Source organism: Bombyx mori, chromosome 11, assembly GCF_030269925.1.
Source record: "Bombyx mori chromosome 11, ASM3026992v2".
Taxonomy (NCBI): domain Eukaryota; kingdom Metazoa; phylum Arthropoda; class Insecta; order Lepidoptera; family Bombycidae; genus Bombyx; species Bombyx mori.
The window spans coordinates 3,689,975-3,711,155 of record NC_085117.1 but is presented as its reverse complement, the minus strand read 5'-3'; the positions used below and the strand labels follow the sequence as shown (position 1 = coordinate 3,711,155).

Here is a 21,181-nt window from a genome sequence, read left to right as displayed (position 1 = left end):
TACTCGTTACGTTCGTATTAAATCAGGGTCATCACGCACAAGTTTTTTTTTTCACTCTCGACGCCCCCGCATTTCGCAAGCGGCGATATTGAGGGCGAGCGCTTAGTTCGTACACTTGCGGCCAAAAACAGCTTGAATACTTATAACTCAGTGATTTAATCAAGTCCTGCGGGTAGATAACAATTTCTTTAAACCGTAGTAGGAATTTTATTTTTCCAATTAGAAAAGCAAAAGTGCCATACCAAACGCCTAATCTTTTTATATAATAATATGTTTTTTTTATAATATGAAAAATGATAATATTATGAAGTGAAATGAAATGAAGTTGATTAATATGAAACATCGCATGAAATGAGTTGAAATGAGATGGTATGGTATGAAATATAATGACTACCAATGGTAAATGACTACCATTTTACTGAGACTTTTTCAGTGGACTTTTTAGAGGATCCCGAAAAGTTACGTCCAACAGGTTTGTTTTATTGGAACGAAGTTTTGGAACGAAGTTCCTTATCGCGCGTTGTGAAAGGGGGCTAGACGGAAAAAATTCTTACGAAAAGTTGTCACGACACTTTTTCGATCCGTCATTCTGACCAATCAACGTGTAGGCGCGTATCGCGTGACATTGCTCGTATCCGATTGGTCCGTGTAATGAGTACAGTTTCTCGAGATAGCGTTTCAACAATAGTAATTTAGTTCGTAGTATTGTTTTTTTCTTCTTCATAATGCCGTAATTTATTATTATAACTTAAAAAAAAATACAATTCCTTCACTAATTAATCGAAAGGAACTTCGTTCCATCCGGGTGTCCCTTGACACCTCTGAAGTTCACATTTGTGCACTTTCACAGACACTAAACAGTTAATAAACCACCGTTATTACGCATTTAAACATGAAGAAACACTAAATAGACATAATAAAACAAATCGCACAACTTCACTCCTCGTGTTCTCGCCAAAAAATCTTCTTTAAACACTTACCTGACACGTTAGCTCAGAAATCGATGGTACCAATAATGTTACCAGCAAAATTCGTTTAGTGTAACACACAGGGCAGTAGGAAAGGAATTAAGACCTTACTCCTGTATATCTAAGTTCGTTTTTCATTTTCTCAGTAAAACTAATGTTTTCGGGTCTACAGACGGCAGCTGGCACCGTCATCCCTCCCATCACACTAGCATACGTAAAGGGGGAGTGATTGAAGAGCAAAACCAGTCCTCCTAACAACTTTATAATAAGGTTGAGTAAATACGTTAAACTGGCAGCCCTAATAGAACTGGGCGTCGTTAATGTCAGGTTTGCGGTATGTGCGGGCGCCGATACGTCAGAGGCAGCTCGCTTGGTTTAAATCACAGGCGACAGCGATTGAACTGAATGAACGTGACATTGTGCTTTTAGAGGTAAACTTGTTTAGAGTTAACAACAAAAGAAAAATCTTCCAGCGAGCTAGTTAGATTGCTCAGTTAGACCGACAGTCCAATGGGTGGACGACCTCACAGCCCACCTGGTCTTAAGTGGTTACTGGAGCCCATAGACATCCACAACGTAAATGCGCCCCCCACCTTGAGATATAAGTTCTAAGGTCTCAAATATAGTTACAACGGCTGCCCCACCCTTCAAACCGAAACGCATTACTGCTTCACAGCAGAAATAGGCAGGGTGGTGGTACCTACCGGTGAGGACTCATAAGGGGTCCTACCACCAGTAACATTATGTCGAAGCTTGGGTAAGCTGGTAGAACGTAGTGTAGCAAATCCGCCAGGCTGAGCCCCGTGAGCTCGCACGTTCGCTAAAGATAGGTTCGAGGTTAAGTAGAAAGTGGGGGTAGCTTAGTCATGAATTCTCTTGAATACCGTCTTAAGCAGTTGTTGGCATACGTAACGTTAAAGAAACCGTTAATTTTAACTATTTTTAGTTAACTAAATAGTTACGTTGCGCCGACATATATGTACATATAAATTTATAGATAATAAACACCCAGACAAAGACCAAATAAACCTGTACATCACACGAATGTGGGGATCGAATCCACGACCCTCGGTGCAACAGTCAGGGGTGCCAAACTCTGCACAAGCGAGTCTGTCAATATAGAATGCTTTTGCGCCAACATCTTCACAAGCGCGTCGCGAGTCGCCCGCTCGACTCTCGACTAACTTCTTATGACTCGCACCACAAGCCCTTCTTCATAGAATGAACTAAATCCATTGTGGTTTATTTCCTTGAATTAATTACTGAATTTCTTTTGAAAACAACATTAATGTATATGTAGGTAAAGTTCGCTTCTGATTTAAATAAAAAAACATTGTTAATAATATCGATACAGAGAGACGATAAAGTCACATATCGAGAGTTGGAAGGCTGTTTGGTTTAAGCGTCATTTTTGCAACTTCACTGAAGAGCCATTCAAAATAAATTTTTTTTATTGCTTAGACGTATGGACGAGCTCACAGTCCACCTGGTGTTAAGTGGTTTGTGAAGCCCATAGACATCTACAACGTAAATGCGCCACACACCTTGAGATATAAGTTCTAAGGTCTCAGTATAGTCACAACGGCTGCCCCACTCTTGAAACCGAAACACATTACTGTTACACGGCAGAAATAGGCAGGGTGGTGGTATCTACCCGTGCGGACTCACAAGAGGTCCTACCACTAGTAAATCAAATTTCAAAAATTTGGAAAAAATATCATAACAAACAAAACTTCTTCAGTTATTTCTAATTGAATGGAGTAATGGAGTAAACTTAATTGAAGTTCAATTAAAAACATCGAATTGCTGATGCTAACAGATACCAAATAAAAGGGACTTTTAATTACAATGATAAAGGTCGCGTGTTAAGCGAAATGTCGCTTAAAAAACCAAACTAGTGTGCGTGTGTGTGTGTGTGTGTGTGTGCGTGTATGTGTGTGTATGTTTGTGTGTATATTAAAAAAATCTACAATTAACATAATATAAGAACAACATATAGTTGTGATTATGTACTTATATGAATCGCAGGAACGCAAAGTAATAAATAGTACAGAAGCTTAAATTTTATATTCGACGCTATCTATCGGCAGGTTTTAAAACTACAAATATTACTGGTGGTAGAACCTCTTGTGAGTTCGCACGGGTTGTTACCACCACCCCTCCTATTTCTGTCGTGAAGCAGTAATGCGTTTCGGTTTGAAGGGCGGGGCAGCGTTGTAACTATACTGAGAACTTAGAACTTATATCTCACGGTGAGAGGCGCATTTACGTTGTAGATGTCTATGGGCTCCAGTAACCACTTAACACCAGGTGGGCAGTGAGCTCGTCCACCCCTCTAACCAAAAAAAAAGGAAAATAGTTCCCGAACAAACCCTTTTCGATTTGATTGTACAATTAGTCATTTTGAAACTATTACTTACAATAAAATAGTAAAGTGTTTCAAATAATTTGAACAAATAAAAAAAATCAGTCACCGTGTCGAGCGTCTTATTAATGTCACGTATGGACAGCGGCAATGATAAATCTAAGAATTCATTTTTAATTCCATATCTGTAAGTTTCATGATATATTTTTTTACCTTTGCTGATATCCTTGAGAGGCTATTTCAGCTTCGCCTTAACGTCATGTAGGTGGGCCCCCGTGAGCTCAAGCCGGAGTGTCGCTAACACTGGCCCTAGCGACAGCAGTGCTTCACAGAACCTACTAACGCATCGGAAACGCGACCCACTGAGAAGAACCGACGAGAAACTCAGTGGGCTGTGCCTATGGGTTAAATCGCTCGTCGAACCCTGTGGTAACCAAAAGCACCAAGCCCATGATATGCAATGTGTCCGTGCATGAAGCACTGCTCTCGCTAGGGCCAATGTTAGCAACACTTACGATTTGAGCCCCGCGAGCTCACCTAGACGTTAGGGTGAAGCTGAAATAGCCTCTCAAGGCTATCAGCAGAGGCAGGAAAAAAAACTAAAATAAAACGAAAATATTTTTTTAAAAATGTATATAATTTCATTAGGCAATAGCGATACAAAAACATTTGTGACTTCTATTTATTTGAAAGAAAAAAAAAAAGGATTTCCTGGGGCCAAGAACCAACGCTGTGAATGTTAGCCATGTTTTTTTTTGACGGTATTTTATTCACATCCAAGATATCCAAACACGTGAATTTTAGTTTAAAAACGACCACACATGTTTATGGTCATTATTTTATTGTTACTAGTGGCCGCCAATTAGTCGAAATGCGACTATAATTATTGATTAAAATTATAAGTTTGAACATTGTTAAGATTCTATTGTCAAAGACTATACTTCTATGATCACAGATTTCGCCAAGGCTACACTATTGACAAATAATATTAATCTATTTAACCACACACTTTAACAATAAACAAAAGATATGCTTGTGTGTGTCATGTATGTGTATTTTTTTTTTTTATTGATATAATGTATTTTAATGCATGATTTAAAAAAATATTAGCATTCTGCACTCCTTCTCTATATTCTCTATAAGTGTGGGAATTTTCATACTCCTCCGTCTGCGCAATTTTCGTAAAAAGGGGAACAAAGTTTTTGCTTCACGTATTAATTTAAAAATATAAAAATAAAATATAATTTCTGTTACATTTTTTTTTAAAAATTGCTGCGAATCTGCCGGCCCTAGGCTTCCGGCCTATTAAGCCAGATGGTAAATTCGCCACTGAGACAACCCAATACGTTGTTATGAGGTCAATGTCCATTCAAGTGTGGCCCCTGAACTTAACAATGTAAGCTTTACGACCCACCGGTGGGCCTGACGTACTATAACCATTCGGGCCAAGCCAAAATCTGGGATTCAGTAATTTTTATCAACTTATGATTTTCATTCTAAAATTAATAAAATGTGATAAGTTTCACGGAAAAAAAAAATCGGCAACATTTGCCGTCTAATTTAGATGTTTTAAAAGGCTCACCAGTGAACTTCATGACCCGTATGGTTTAGTAAGATAAGGCTCACCCGTGAGCGCCGTGACCTGAATGAAAATACTCGGTTTGGTGTGGCCAACGCAACTTATCTTAACCCTTGGGATATTCTTATCGATAAGATTAAACCCGTGTTTTTTTTATTGCCCTTGTAAGCAGACAAACATACGGCCCACCTGGTAGGGAGCGGTTACCGTCACCCATGGACTTCAGCAATGCCAGGCCACTACCTACCGCTAAGGCAAACAAACAGACAGACTTCAAGATACTGTTAGTTCGTTCAATGTGAAATGAAACGTGTCTAGATTTATTTTTAAAGAAATATAGACGGTAATCAGCACAGTATTCAAATGTAGATTCTTACAGTCTCAATTCCAGTATAGCATCCGAAAAGACGGTAATAATATAAGAATAATAAAAAAAGTTGCAAAATCAAATCTTAAAACAAGTTTTAATTATATACACTCTTTTTTTAATTATAATTTAAAAAAATAAAATAACAATAATAATTTGGCTTGAATTTCTTCGATCAGTACATTTTTATACAACCACAATATCGATTTGATTTCAATTTATTTTAAACACTAAATTTTTGCTGCCACTCCAACTAGTTTTCAAATGTCATTTATGACGTTTAAATGTGTCAGATAAAAAAAGGAAGCGAGCGTTTTCATTTCAGTCGGCAAAGGGACGGGGCTCTTAAGAGCCTCGTTTAACGCCATCTATCCACAATTCCTACAAACTACATGAAATGGCAAATACTAATTTCCATTTTACAATTACTTACACATACATACGTCCGACCTCTAACCATGAATGCGGCGAAACATATTTAATTTTTTGTTCATCCATACGCCATACGAATTGTGGATCAAAATCCACGCTGCCAAAAAGAAACCATTCCAGGGATCGCGACCCATACAGCTTCGCGATAAAAATATTAAAATAAGACTTGACCTAAAGGTCTTAGTTACCAGGTCATAAAATCCCTTAAAAAAAGCTATAAAAAAGGCTAGAGCGGTGTTGCCATTAAAACATTCGAAGCACACATTACCCAAGCTCCGTTACGACCGCAACTAATAATCACTCGGTACCTCCTAATTAATATGGCTTTTATTACCAATAAATATTTGTTCCATTTCATTAATTTAACCAACTAAATCTCTTCTCTGTCCAAACTAAATCACTAGCATGCACACACATCCTTTTTGCTTTTGCGTTTGTCTAGCTCTGTCAGCAGCAATCTGCTCTCCGTAACCGTCTTCATTACCTCCACGTCAGCAGCAAGGTCGTCGACAATCTTCTGGAAAAGTTCATCTGGAACACAAAACGGCTTGACTGAAATCTGCGACTAAATTTTCTGAGATAAGCCATATAATTATCTTCTAGACCAGCCTTTCCCAAAGTGGGCGATAACGCCCCCTTGTGAGCGCTGCAAGCTTAAAGGGCGGTAAGAGGCCCAAAAAACTTTCTTTTTGCTTTGTTGGGTGGACGAGCTCACAGCCCACCTAGTGTTAAGTGGTTACTGGAGCCCATAGACACATCTACAACGTAAATTCCGCCACCTTGAGATATGAGTTCTAAGGTCTCAGTATAGTTACTACGGCTGTCCCTTCCTTCAAACCGAAATGCATTACTGCTTCACAGCAGAAATAAGTAGGGCGATGGTACCTAACAATGCGGACTCACAAGACGTCCTACAACCAGTGAAATTTGTAATTTATACATGGGATAAATATTTACTGTTATTGTTATTATTTTAACGTAAGCTATTTAGTGTACTTACCGACATTCTCACCGGTTTTGCTCGATGTAAGGAAATGTCCGTTCAAATCTTGCGAGTAAGTATTCACTATCTCTTCGGCCACTTCCCTTTTCACGAACCCTCCGTCTAATAAATCCTTTTTTGTACCACATAAATATACTTTGCAACTCTGCAAGAAGAATTTCCAATGATGACATTCAAGTTATGTAATTTTTTTTCCCTACCTAATATATAATATACGCTTTAGCCTAAGGGGGCTATTGAGGCTGTGCTCAAACTGGTGAGTGAACTCACAGGCTCAACCTTTTTATATAATAGTGGTATTACTGATAATTCTACTTACATACATTTGGATAAGTTTATTGAAAAGTGTTGTTTTTCACAAATTTTTCTTGGTTTTGTATTAATTTTAATCTATTCATTTTCTAATTTTTTTATTTCTATTTATATTTAACTTTATATATAATTTGTGTTAACATAATTTTAGGAAGTACATAGTATGAATGGTGGTTTTTAATTTTTTTTATTGCTTATATATAATGAATGAATTCACGGCCCACCTGGTGTTAAATGGTTACCCGGGGCACATAGACATATGCAACGTAAAACCGCCACCCACCTTGAGATATAAGTTCTAAGGTCTCAGTATAGTTACAACGGCTACCCTTCAAACCGAAACGGATTACTGCTTCATGACAGAAATAGGCAGGGTGGTGGTACCTAACCGTGTGGACTTACAAGACGTCCTATAACCAGTAAATTTTCACACAATCATGCCAAGAACCATTTAGTAGAGCTTTTAACACTACTCATATTGCATTTCGTTGTGAAATCTAAATAAGTGAATATTAATATTCTTCACTTAATAAATACTCACATCTTCCACTGTTCTTAGTTCGTGCAGCCAATGTCTTAGTCTCGTCCACGACTCATGAGATGACGGTTCGTAACAAATAATAGCAGCGTGTGCACCTCTGTAGTAAATCCTAGTCATCGCTTCATACCTGTAATTCATTTTAATCACGTTTTTTTTTTTTATTGCTTTCGATAGGCAGCGAGCTTACGGCTCATCTGATTGGAAATGATAACCGTCGCCCATAGACATCCAAACTACATCAGTGACTCAGATGCGCTGCCTATCCTGGCCTGGATGGGCAGCCTTATGTATGTTACACCGGCTATCCTGTCCTTCAGACCGGAACACAGTATTACTGTTTTGCGGCAGAAATAGACAGGACGGTGGTACCAACCCGGGCGGGCTTCTACACAGAACCCTACCACCAGTACTAAATGTATGTATTCACAAACTACAATGAACTTGAATAGAACTGTGTTGGTCACATTGCACATTTATCTGACAGTCAAAGGCCAATATCAACTACTATATGGTGGTAAGTGTATTGTGGGAGAAGTTCAAAATCACTTATTCTAAGTCTTGAAAGACCAAGCACTCAGGTAGATGGGGCAGTATTGAATCTTAATAACACTTTTATCCTTGGAAGGAGACATTTATGTAGTACTTAATTTAATTAAATTAATTGTGTTTTTGAACACAATTCTTCAGTCCTACTAATATTTATATTTATAGACACCATTCTATATCTATTTATAACTAGCTGACCCGGCAGACTTTGTAGTGCCTCAATCGATAAATAAAAGACACATAAAGGGGACACATCAAAGGAAAAACAAAATTGTTTGTTTTTATATAATTCCGAGCTATTTTATATTTTCTCACCTTTTAAACCTTCCCTGGAATTCCACGAATAATTCAAGACCAAAATTAGCCAAATCGGTCCAGCCGTTCTCGAGTTTTAGCGAGACTAACGACAAGTAATTTTTATATATATAGATTATTCCATTAACAAGTTTCAGCACACATGCTTATTAATATGTTAGTTCAATGATTTAATTTTGTGCTGTGGGTACTATTGAAATACACTAGAATTTTAAATACCCCAGTTTTTCCACTTGTACCACAATTATAATAGCAAAGTTTGTAATAATGGATTGGTGTTAATTGATACATTCATGTGAAAACTACTGGATCATTGTACATATTAATGAAACTTTCCAATGAAATAGCTTATTTAATTCATTTTATATTTAATAAATAGAAACGTAATAAAGTAATAAATATAATTATGATTCAAATCTTGACACCACTCTCTATTTATAATTCAGGTATTACTCTATTTCTTAGAACTTATTGAGTCATTCAGTATGGAATAGTTGTTGTTATCAGGTTAACTTTGTAATGTTTTTACTCATGTAGTCTCATGCATGTATTGTTTATTGCCCTTGTCGAGTGACGAGCATACGGCTCACCTGATGGTGAGCGATTACTGTCGCCCATGGACGTCAGCAATGCCAGGATAGAGCCAAGCCAGTGCCTGGTATCTAAAATGCGCTTCACACTTACTATTACTTAAGATGTCAAATGAGACGGTCGGTCAAAGAGGTGACTTGTTGGAGGAATTGGTATATTGCTTATAATTAATCTTATTGACATTCAAAAAAGGCTCATACTCAGACCCAAAGCTGTGGTAAGCAACATCAATCATTTGTATGTCTATATACAATGTACATAATTATTAATATACCTTTCGCTGCCTGCTGTATCCCAGATGCCAATACTGTAGTCTTTTTCTTTTGATCGCATAGCTTTAGCGCAAAATGCAGCACCGACGGTCTGTAAATTGACAAAAGACATTGCTAAATTATATGAAATTAATTACAGAAATACACACTGACTCACTATCAAAAAGTTCCTCTTGGGAGAACTCGCACAGAATCATCATTAATAAATATGAAATAAACGAATAGAAATGGTCACTTGTAAGAGATTCGTTTATTGTGTTTCTAAAAGCAGTCTGAATGTTTGAAATTTTCCTGAGCATGTGAAATGAGAGGAATAGAATCGAATCTGCTTTACAATTTGCGAGAAAATTATGTTTAGAAAACATTAACTAAAACAAGAAATAACACTAGTTAAATGTCTTTTATACACTAATTCTTCGTCAAAAAATAATATAAATAAAAAATTATATCAAATAAAATAATCAAGTGTAATATATTATTATTAATATCTGGCATGCTGTTTTTCGTAACATTTTCTTCATACTATCAATACAGATCATTATCGCTTGCACAAATTTAAGCAAATGTACGCAATATAGGCAATTTTCGCACAAACTTTTACGCTATTTGAATCTTTATAGACCTCTGATTCTTTGTATTCTATCTATTGTACTTTATTTTTGTTTATACTCACATTTTGATATGGTATCTCAGCGTTGAACCTACAATTCACGAATCTTAAAACTAAGCTCGTCTTTCCGACGTGTTCGCTGCCTAAAAGCACTATTTTAAAATCACATCGACTCATTTTAGTTTTTAATACAATACGTCTATTAATGTAGAATAGACTATGTTAAGTAAAATACCATGTGGAAACTTCTAGATTAAATTCTAATTATAAATCAATCAGTTGATATCAAAATTTGTAATTACCTATTCTTATTACTAATTTGAAACCATGGAGTTAATTAGAATAGTAACTCTATGTTTGAAACAAACTTTTATCAGACGTAACAAAGAGCATTTGTATTTGTTTATTTTGTAGTATGTACTAGTATTTCCGCCGTGACAGCTTCCGCTCTTGATTCGATTAATCGATAATTGACACTTTTCCATTCGAACTATGATTCTGTAAATGAGTTTAACACATGTAATTTTAGGATCACTTCACAATTGATTGCTAATCGCTAATCAATTTTTCTTTGTGTTAATTTATGCCATTTTAATTTTAAGAAAATATCCCTAGGGACTATTAGAAAATCGTTTTATTTTAGACGAACACTTTTTTGGCGAAATTGTTAAAAATAATTTTTATAATTATATATTAAGAGCATTCAGTTCTTCTTAAAAACACCCAAGGTTTTATTTCTTTTAATATACAATGAGTGTGTAATGTGTATTGGCTGAGCCTGCAGAAAATAATCGGATTAAGGATTTATTAAGCCGTTTCAATTTTATGAAAATCGATTTTCAAGTCATCGATCGTTATTTCTTGTCAATCATTGACATCCCCACTATTCAAAAACAAAAGCGAAGGCAAACGTCAAACAAGTCGCTCCTTTCCATACTTCTAGTCAGGGGGGTGCAACTCCCATACAAAGGAAAATAACATACAACTAGCGTCATCTTACTCCTGTGGCGACGTCATTTTTGTAACTTTTAGGCATTAATGATCTAATAAACTCACTAGATGGCAGATATGAGTTCTGACTCAATAAAAAATGTAGCGTACTTTGAAGCAGTGCTTCCACTTTTAGGGAATTCTCCCTTTTTTAGGGAAAAATAGCTGATATTTTGGATGATAAAGACAATTTAAAAAATACCAGGATTTAGGATATTTCGGGGTAAAAAGCAAAGCCTATACTAGTAACTGTTGTGAATTTTAAAATAAACGATAATTAAAGTAAAACAATGAACATTTTATTTTATGGAGACATATATATTTTCTTTTGTAATGGCGGTCCTTTTTGATTTCGCCAAAGTCAAGTTTTATAGTCTGTGGTTTTGATTATGCTCAGCTGATGTCTTTTGGTGAAGTTTGGATTCTTTTTTGTTGGGTGGGCTTCGTGATTGCACAAGGTCACATCAATTTTAATTATTATTATTTTACAAAGTAATCAACTGTTGAATTACTAACCTAAAACAGGACAAACAATATATGTATATATACATATACATACATATATATATATATATGTTACAGAAAAGATTGTCAGAAGATTAGTAAGGACAAACAACTTATAGTCTAATGTTATTCTGGTGAACATATTCACATAAAATATTTACAAAAGTTGTATGTACAAGGCTCAACAAAGATTTGAAATTCGTCGGTCTGGGGATAATGTCCGGTAGAACTTCGTAAAGGGAAGGTCTTCTAGGGCAGTTAAAGAAAATGTGTTCTGCTGATCCCTCGTCGAGCCCACACTCACATAGGGAGCTATCCTTGACCCTTATTTTAGCTAGGTGAACCGGGGTACAAGCATGACCTAATCTTAACCTACAAATTGTGGACGTGACTCTCTTGTTGGCTTTCCTGTATTTAAAAAACCAAGGCCGAACGAGCAACGAGTCTTGAACATCCGCGTAATGTTTGCCTTTAATGCGCTTCGAAAGGTTCCACGCTTCATTCCAGCGCGATATGAGATCGGCCTTGGCTAGAGACGTTAGATCTTGTGCATAGGTTGTGTAATGAATATCACTACCTATTGTCGTGGCATCCTTAGCACACTGATCAGCACCCTCATTACCCACTATACCGCTATGTCCCGGGATCCAAGCTAGGGTGATTTTTATGCCAGACACGTGACACCGAAAAAGAATTTCTTTAATTTTCAGAACAAAAGGGAGTTTTGACTTGGATCTGAGTTGGTTTGCAAGGATTGCCTGTAGACAGCTTCTAGAGTCGGTGAATATCACCGTGTTGTGTAGCTTATGTGATTCTATATACATCAGGGCTTCAAGGATAGCTAGCGCCTCTCCTGTAAAAACCGAGGCTTGAGGGGGACACTTAAAGTTTAAAATGATTTTGTACTCCGGTATCCAGACAGCGAAGCCTACACAGCCGTCAGCTTTTATTTTTGATGCGTCAGTGAACATAGTATGCCAACCGTTCCATTTACTATTGACGACAGAGTTAAATTTGGCGTTTGCACCGGGGTCATCTTTATTTATTCCGATATTTAGAACAATGTCCGGACGGTATAGAATTGCATTATAAGGTGTGAGGAATAATGGATTTAACCTACATTGATAGACGGGACAGGGGAGGCTGATAAACTTAACAAAACTGGTGAAGAGGCATGGGTGGGACTTATGATTCCAGTAACTGTTGAAATAGATGTGTTCCGAAAGAGTATGTAACTTTGAAATAAGGGGGTGGTTAGAAAGCTGAAAATTTTTGTAAATGAATCTGTCCGATAAGTATTGTCTCCTCAAGTGCAAGGGGGGTTCTGCACATTCAACCTGAAGGGCGTTAATGGGGGAAGACTTCATTGCTCCGATTATGATACGTAGGCACTTTGATTGGATCCTGTCCAAGGAGGTTAAGGCAGACTTATTGCAAGGTTCTAGAATGTGAGTGCCATAATCAAAATGGCTGCGAATCAAGGCGTTATATAACAGTTTTTGAGTGTAGGGGTGTGATCCCCACCATACGCCTGACAGGGAGCGAAGAATATGGATGTTCTTTTCGCACTTTTTGATGATGTGGTTAATGTGTTGGACACCAGTCATACGCGAGTCAAGAACGACTCCGAGAAATTTTACTGAGTTTCGCACTGGGAATATTTTGCCATCAAACGAGACAATGACGTCGGGAATAGATCGCATGCGAGAAAATGTCACTACACTGCTCTTCTCAACTGAAAGGGATAGACCATGATTACCTAACCAGTCATGGAGATAGTTAATAGCGGAGTTGAGGCGAGCAGAGGCATCCCCTAAGTCCCTGACTGAGACGTATAGAGCCAAATCATCCGCATATTGTAGTACGTTGCAGAATGAATTTACCGAAAGTTCTAGGTCGTAGGTATACAAGTTGTATAATAGAGGGCTTAAAACTGATCCCTGAGGGAGGCCCTTCCATAGAAGTCTAGGAGGAAGTAAAGAATTTTGGCAAGAAATTAAAATGGCTCTAGATGAAAATAGATTAGATATGAAGTTAACCATCTTCTCTGGGATACTCAGCTGGAGCATTTTTTGCCTGAGTACAGGAAGAAGGACATTATCGTATGCGGATGCAATGTCAAGAAAAACCCCGACCAAGGACTCTCTTTTAGAGAGAGCAATGCGTATATCCGTTGCAAGGCAACCTACGCTATCCATAGTGCTCAATCCCTTCCTAAAGCCAAATTGACTTGCAGGGAGGATGCTTCTACTCTCCACAAACCACTCCAATCTATTTTTAACAAGATGTTCTAAAATTTTGCTCATGGTACATGATAGGGCGATGGGACGGTAGCTACTTGACTCGTTATTAGGTTTTGCTGGCTTGAGGATAGGGACGATTATTTGGGTTTTCCATTCATCTGGAGGGATTCCTAAAGAATAAATATTATTTAATATGTTTAGAAATATTAATTTGGACGTAAAGCTACATTTGACAATGAATGAATAAGGTATTCCATCGATTCCCGGGGACGAGTCCTTAAGAGACTCCAAAACTGCAGTTAGTTCGTCCAGAGAAAAAGGGGCCACAAGAGTATCAGGAGTAGGTGAAAGCGGAGGGGGAAGGGAAGAGGACTCAGCTAAGGTGGGAACATAAGGGGGAGCAAGTCGACATGAGAATGAATCGATCCAAACCGATGGGTCGTTCGAAGAAGAATTGTGGTCTACAGATACGGATCCGCGAAATCTCCTGACATTATTCCAGACCAAAGAAGGGCGGGAACTGGGAGAAAGAGACTCACAAAACATGTTCCAGCCCAGTCTCTTTCGTTCAGATAGTGTTCTGACTGTCCTTGCAGCTACTTCTTTATAACTTATGTAATTAGCTGGAGACATGTGTAACGTGTACTCCATCTCGGCTTCTTTACGTTGTTTACATAGATCAGAGCAGTCAGAGTCCCACCAGGGAAGTGATGGGATTTTACCCCTAGAAGCGTTTTTAGTAGGAATCGCTGTCTCTGCTGCTGAAAGTAAAGCATTCCTAAAGATGGAGTAAGCAGCATGGGTGTTCTCATGGGGGACTGGGGAAAGATGAACCAAAAGAGCGTCAACAGACTGAGAGAACAGGGTCCAGTCCGCCTTCGACAAATTAAATTTAAGTCGAGGGTTGCGAGGAGGGAGTATATAATTAGAGGAGTCAGGAAAGGACATAAGGATGGGGAAATGATCACTACCATGCGTATTGCACAGCGTAAGCCATGTGAGGCGCGAAGAGGTGGCTGGAGTGCATAGAGAAAGGTCTACAGCGGATTTTGGGTTCTGGCCAGGAAGAACTCTACGTGTGGGGGAGCCGTCATTGAGGATGCAGAGGTTGTGGTCATCAACTAGGTCAAGGAAGGCGGAGGATAGGGAATCATTCTGATAACAACCCCATGAACTGTGGTGGATGTTAAAGTCACCCAATACAGCAACAGGAGGGGGGAGGGCACCAATGATTGAGAATAGATTTGTTAGGATGGACATGTTAGGATCAGGTATATAAACGGATAAAAAAGATATATCTAAGGCTCTAACAGCCACTACATTGAAGCAGTTACTGTCATGTGGAGGGAGGGTGATCTGGGAATATGGGATGGATCTCGAAACTAAAATGCAGCTACCGCATTTTCCGTTGTTCTTATCATCCCGGAGGCACGCAAAACCGGGAACCCTGAAGCGGGAGCCCGGGAGTAGGCGTGACTCCTGGACAGCAAAAATCAAGGGGTTATGCTTATTTATGAGAAAAATCAGTTCAGCTTTTTTAATCTAATGCTGCGACAATTCCACTGTAGGATTGTTGGGAACATTGTTGAAAATCGAAATCAGCTGAGTCAGTTTTTGATAGACGTTGTTCGGTAGGGCTACATCATTCATTTTCGAAATGATGTTGATGAGGGTGGACAAGAGAAGTTCTAGTAGATTTTCTTGTTGAGGGGGGTTGGGAGATAACAGAGCGCATCCATTGGGGGTGGTGGAGGCTGGAGTATCTACAATACGACAGTGGGCTTCTCTATCGTAGCCTGGGCTTAGAGCAGCAGAATATGGGCGTCGGGCTATATTAACAGTCTTCTTATAAGAAGAGGACTGAGAATTGGGATGGAGTGGCTGAGAGAGATCAGTGTGGATTGTCGGAGGATACGTGGACGGAAATGATTGAGTCATTCGGGCAGTATCTGCAAATGATCTTCTCACCTGTGGGAACCTAGCCGATGCTTCTAAATATGAGATGCTTTCCTGTGACATAACTAATTTGATCGATTTTTGTCGACTGTGCTCTGGGCAAGATGTGTCAGTGGCAGAGTGGGGGCCGGAACAGAACAGGCATAGAGGGGATGACTTCGAGCAGGTAATTCCTTCGTGGGGTTGGGAGCAAATAAAGCAACGAGGGGCTGATCGGCACTGCGTTGAAATATGGCCGAATCGGCAGCACTTGTTGCACTGGATAATGGGAAGGACATAAACTTCAACTGGGAGAGAAGTAAAAAAGCAGAAAATCCGATTTGGAAGTTTTTGACCAGAGAAAGTTAAAACTACAGATTGGGTAGGTATCCAGGTAGGGACATTATTTTCTATTTTCTTCCTATTCAAGCGGCGTGCTTTAATGACTGCACCGCAGCCAGCAGGAACTTCTACCGATTGGACCAGCTCCTCTAAAGTCCATTCTACTGGAACATCACGCACAATTCCCATTCGTGTAACATTATAAGATGGGATGTTCGCTTCAAATTTAGCCGGCTGAAGTGCTGGGTGTTCTAGAAAAGCGTTAGCCGCAGCAGCAGATTTAAATTCCACTGAAACCCTGTTGCGGCCAATGCGTTTCACACCATCCTGTATTACATTTTTTATGCTGTTTCTGAATAGAAAGTGTCCGAATTTGATGGGTTTCAAGGTGGGACCAGCAGACACATCTGTTACCGTCTTATTAACGTGGACTAAAAAAGGGGCAATGTCATCTTCACAGTATCGGGTCTTACGTTCAACAAAATCGGGATGTGTGTACGTGGACTGAATCGACGGCGAAGTTTGTGAAAGATTAGTAATCGTTTTTTTAGGGGGAATGTTTTCCTCAGACTGTGGTGGTCGTTTTCTGGAATTGGGTGGATCTATATCCATCTGAGAAGAAAAGTTTTGTGAGTGGGGCGCACGTGGTCCTTTATAACCTCCCCCAGGATCGTGCGGGTCATCCATGATTCTTACCTTTTAATAATATAACAAACACAATATATTTACACTCACGGCACAACAGATATATACCAACACCAACACGAATCAGTAGCGCAAGTCAACAGCAATTTAAACAAATAATATTAATTAAAACACCGGGAAACTTCGAAGACACTTGTGTTCACACTCGACGTCACCCGAAGAAAAAACTTTTATGGAGAGAGAATGACATTAAGTCGAGTTGACAAGTAAAAGAATAAAACAGAGTTGTGTATAAAAACTATAAAGGTTTGATTCAACAGTAACCCTCTAGTAAAGTAAATCATAGATTAAGCCACTGCTTTTTCTTAGGGATTCCCCAGAATCCCAATAAGTATAATCCGCCAAATTTTTATTTACCTATTTTCGTTGATGTCACCAGAACTTACTTGTATTGTAATATACAGGTACTTCATGTACCATGAAAGATTATCATGGTAATTTCATTTACGAAAACCTTGTAATTGTCATTTCACTTTTGCTAGCAGTTCCTTCTTCAAAGACTGAGGTGGAAAGATTATTCAGTGTTCTCAAATTAAAAAACTGACAAAAGAAACAGGCTTTCTAATGAAACCTTGAACGGCTTGCTTCATAGAAAGTTCCCAACTTTGCCAGCAAACAATTGCTCAATTTTAGAACCGAACAGTGTTAGGTTGTGCAGCAAAAGAATATAAAAGCAATGCGTCGACTTCCTTGAAAATTCTAATCCTATAGATCTATGATCTTCTGGGGGCGTTTATATTATATATACCTACATTAAATAATATGCTGTGGTTTATTTTCTGTATTTTATTTACGCTTTCTATATAAAGGATTTATGAAAGTTGTCTAGGAAATTTTAGGGTAAATTCAAAAGAAACTAGGGTAAAATGTGTTAAAAAAAACGTAAGTGGAAACACTGCTTTGAAGTTTTCAAAATTCCAGGGCCGGAAAACAATCTCAAAAAAAAAAAAAAAGTTTTCAAAATGTCGTAACGATTTAATTTTTTAAATCGTTTTTTTTTGGTCTTGGTGTGAGTTATTTTACGTTGTAGTATTAATTTAGAGCAACTTTTAGCTTTATGAGAATATTAGACGATTAGACATTGAGAAACTCTGTTTTGAATTCTCTTTAGACATAACTTGGCTCCAATACTTTTTTCTTCGTTAGCGTTTCGTAAGCCTGTGTAACTATTTTCATTTCTTACAGAATGTTTATTATTAAAAATCAGCATGCCTCGAAGATCGAAAATGAAATGCTATTTCGGATGCCTTGATAACGGTGAGTTTACACTATTTTCCCGGTATATTATTTGCTAAAAGAATTAATATTCATAATATAATTAAATGAATTAGCACCAACTAATGGTCCTTCCTATTTCTGCTGCCTAGCTATCATATATGTTAAGTTTTGATCAAAACAGTCGGTATTAAGTCTCGTACTATCACACACACACCTCAGATAATAAAATTGTCTCGAGTGGGTGGAAGTATTTATGTTTTGCAACTCAGCGTATTATATGCTTATTGTCAAGTGGGCCCGAACTAGTTTTTTGGAATGATCAATCAGTCATGCTTTCCTGTTTAAATAAAATACAGCACAATTGATCTCACATCCAAAGTTAGATGATGGCATTCACGTTTTGTTTCCTGGTGTTTGATAACTAAGTTACACCAAGTGGCCTGTGACCACGTTCATCCTTCTACCCAATATAAAATAATGTTTTTATTTTTGTAGACAAAGGTTTGATAATGACAAAATTTTATGGAAAAATTATAAGGAGCACTAAAATGTCTGAAACATGAAAAGATTGATGCACTATATTTGAACCAGAACGTGTTATGTAATATATTAATTTGTAAGTAAGATTACATTAACACTAAATTTTTCATGGTCGTATTTTTTCAATATTTGTTACATACTTAAGATACTTTGTTTCTCCGTTTCAGAAGAGAAACTGATTCAGCAAGGAACGTGAACTCTCAAGGGATCTTAATTTTTTTTAAATATGTTTATAATTGATAAATTAATAATTGAAATAGTTCATAAGAACTAAATTGATGCCAATTTTGTTTTAAAATAGGTTGTTTAGTTCTTATAGTTATAGTATTACGTTTGAATAGTTGTAATTAGTAAGTTAGTAATATATGAAAATACTGATATAAATTTTTGTAAATAACTTTTTGTAAATTCTACGAGAAGATGATTCTAATTAATGATCAAAAGTCAACGGTCTTTAAAAGCATTATTTGCAATTATTTAGATTAACTGTGGAATATATTTGCTAAGTTGTGTTTTCTGTGTGAGCAGATATAAATGAAAATGCCCAAACATGATTATGTTTCTTACATTTTCATTATGTGAAATCAATATGCTTGTGACTGAGTATATTAATAATTTATTAAAACTTAAGTGATAGACAGCAACCCCTATGACACTGCTGAAGTTTATAAGCACTGGTGACCACTTATCATGGGCCGGGTTGCGTGCTCGTCTGCTGTTGAGTGCAATAAAAATTTTCGAAACCCTTTCTATTATTTAGATGTAATATTAGTGTACATTTAATTTGGATTAAAAGATAAATTTACATTTTATGTTTGCATGTGTATGTTTATAATTCATTTGCATGTAACGAACACCAGTTTCTTTTGTAACAAAATGTAAACTAATGGTTTGTAATGAATGTAATTAACTTTAAGATGATTTTCTTTCAATCTGCTGTTTGTTTCATCTAGTATTACCAAAGCTAAAGCATCAGAAACGTCAGAATAGAAATAATTTAGATAGGGAATAAAAGTATAACTAATGTAATCATGTCTAAGATTACTATAAGCGTCATTAAGTACAAACTATCAATATTTAAGAGTACTTTAAATCATCATTACATTTTTTAAACATTTTTTGGTTTTTCTTTGTTTTTCAAATCATGTAATAAAACGTTTGTGCAGAACAAAATGTAACATGTTATGAACATGATTGTGGGTTAATCGTTTCTTAAATTTCTAAATGTTTATAAGAATGCTAAGAATAATTTAGTATTCACTTTAGTGTGTGTATTATCTCTACAATGCTAGTATAAATGACAATTATTGTATGACGAAGCATAGGTAGTGTTTATAGATGTAATATTTTCATACAAGGTCATGATCTGTCACGATCAACTTTAAGCAAGAACTGCTATAGTTAAGAAACAAATTTATTAAATTTAATTCAAATTGTCTACTATGTTTGTAATGGAAAGCTGACATGTTTATATTTCGCACAAATGACTTAAGTGACATTGAATGATTTGATTATCTAGACTTAATTAACTTTTAGATAACTTTCGATTTAATGTTATTAAGTACTCTAGTAGGATTAATCTAGAGGAGTTATTGTTATTCGAAATTTTATACAATTGTACGTTCATACTATCTTTTAACAGTAAATTGTTTGTAATATAGGGAAATTAAATAGCTTACAGAGAATTACAGCTTTTTATTTAAAAAAACTGTTTTCTCTCTGTATGAAAAGGTCTTATTGATTAGAATGCTGAACACAATCAAACGTTCTTTAATATTTCATAAGTACTACCGGGAATTTCAGCGATTCTAAACGATAAGATTTTTTCATAAAGAGAGTTAATTATAAAAAATATTAAAATTACTAAAAAAGCCACCTGGTGGGGGGTAGGGAGACTAATAATCGACAGCAGCGACGCCTGCTGTCCCGGGCTCTAACTAAAGCAAAAATAAAAATGAGAGTTGCGCATCTATCTCAAATATATTAAGTGTATAATCTATGCTTCTAGTCATGGTTTTGTACAAATAAATGCACATTTAGAATTCGATAAAATATTTACAATGTCAAATTCAGTCCAGAATCTTAGGAAAAAAATCGTTATATTGACACTTATCTACGGAGCCGCTGCTTTTGGTTTTATTGTTTATCTACTGTTACGGATTAATAGAATAAAATATTTAAAAAACATATAGGTAGACTATATAGTATAGTTTTTCTGGAGTCGCTTTCAGTCTTATTAACAGACAAGATGTTTAAGTAGGTACCTACTCATTTTATGTATAACTAGCGACCCGCCCTCGGTTCGCTTCGGAAACATTAAATTTTATTATTAACTAGCGACCCGCCATCGCTTCGCTTCGGAAACATTATTTATATGTACAGATAGTTGAATCCTGCGGTTATTGTCGTATCGCGGGTGACGCCGCGCGGCAAAGCTAGTCTAAGAAGAGTTACTCCATATATCATCAGCTACCTGTCAGTAAAAGTTCCGTGAAAATCGGTCCAGCCGTTCCAGAGATTAGCCGGAACAAACAGACAGACTGACAGATAGACAGACAGACAAAAATTGTAAAAAATGTTATTTTGATGTATGTACCATATATATATTCGTATGCATGTAGTAAAAAGCGGTTATTTAATATTACAAACAGACACTCCAATTTTATTTGTATGTATAGAAGATAGCTGAGTCTCGCGATGTTACCCGCGGTAACTGTCGTACCGCGAGTGACGCCGCGGGGCGAAGCTAGTCTAAAAAAAAGCCTAAGTTACTCCTTATATCATCAGCTATCTATCAGTGAAA

At 37.0% G+C, this 21,181-nt stretch overlaps 1 protein-coding gene and 2 long non-coding RNA genes across 4 annotated transcripts; 1 reads left to right on the top strand and 2 right to left on the bottom strand.

The window, feature by feature from the left end:
* Positions 1–4,496: 4,496 nt before the first annotated feature.
* LOC101745412 (ras-related protein Rab-24) lies at positions 4,497–10,388 on the bottom strand. The gene is made up of 5 exons (XM_004922217.5): positions 9,965–10,388; positions 9,294–9,382; positions 7,568–7,694; positions 6,712–6,859; positions 4,497–6,242 (listed from the first exon to the last, which is right to left on the bottom strand). Exons 1-5 carry the CDS (start codon positions 10,076–10,078, stop codon positions 6,112–6,114), a joined length of 609 nt encoding a protein of 202 aa, XP_004922274.1. The 5' UTR covers positions 10,079–10,388; the 3' UTR covers positions 4,497–6,111.
* A 449-nt stretch (positions 10,389–10,837) lies between these two features.
* On the bottom strand, positions 10,838–16,783 carry LOC134199602 (uncharacterized). Its single transcript, XR_009974164.1, has 2 exons — positions 16,612–16,783; positions 10,838–11,407 (listed from the first exon to the last, which is right to left on the bottom strand). It is a non-coding gene; the product is annotated as an uncharacterized LOC134199602 (long non-coding RNA).
* A 764-nt stretch (positions 16,784–17,547) lies between these two features.
* On the top strand, positions 17,548–20,063 carry LOC134199601 (uncharacterized). 2 transcript variants are annotated; one of them, XR_009974163.1, is made up of 4 exons: positions 17,548–17,629; positions 17,806–17,877; positions 18,334–18,454; positions 18,546–20,063. It is a non-coding gene; the product is annotated as an uncharacterized LOC134199601 (long non-coding RNA). The 2 variants fall into 2 exon arrangements; XR_009974162.1 differs by having other exon boundaries at positions 17,558–17,877.
* Positions 20,064–21,181: the final 1,118 nt, after the last annotated feature.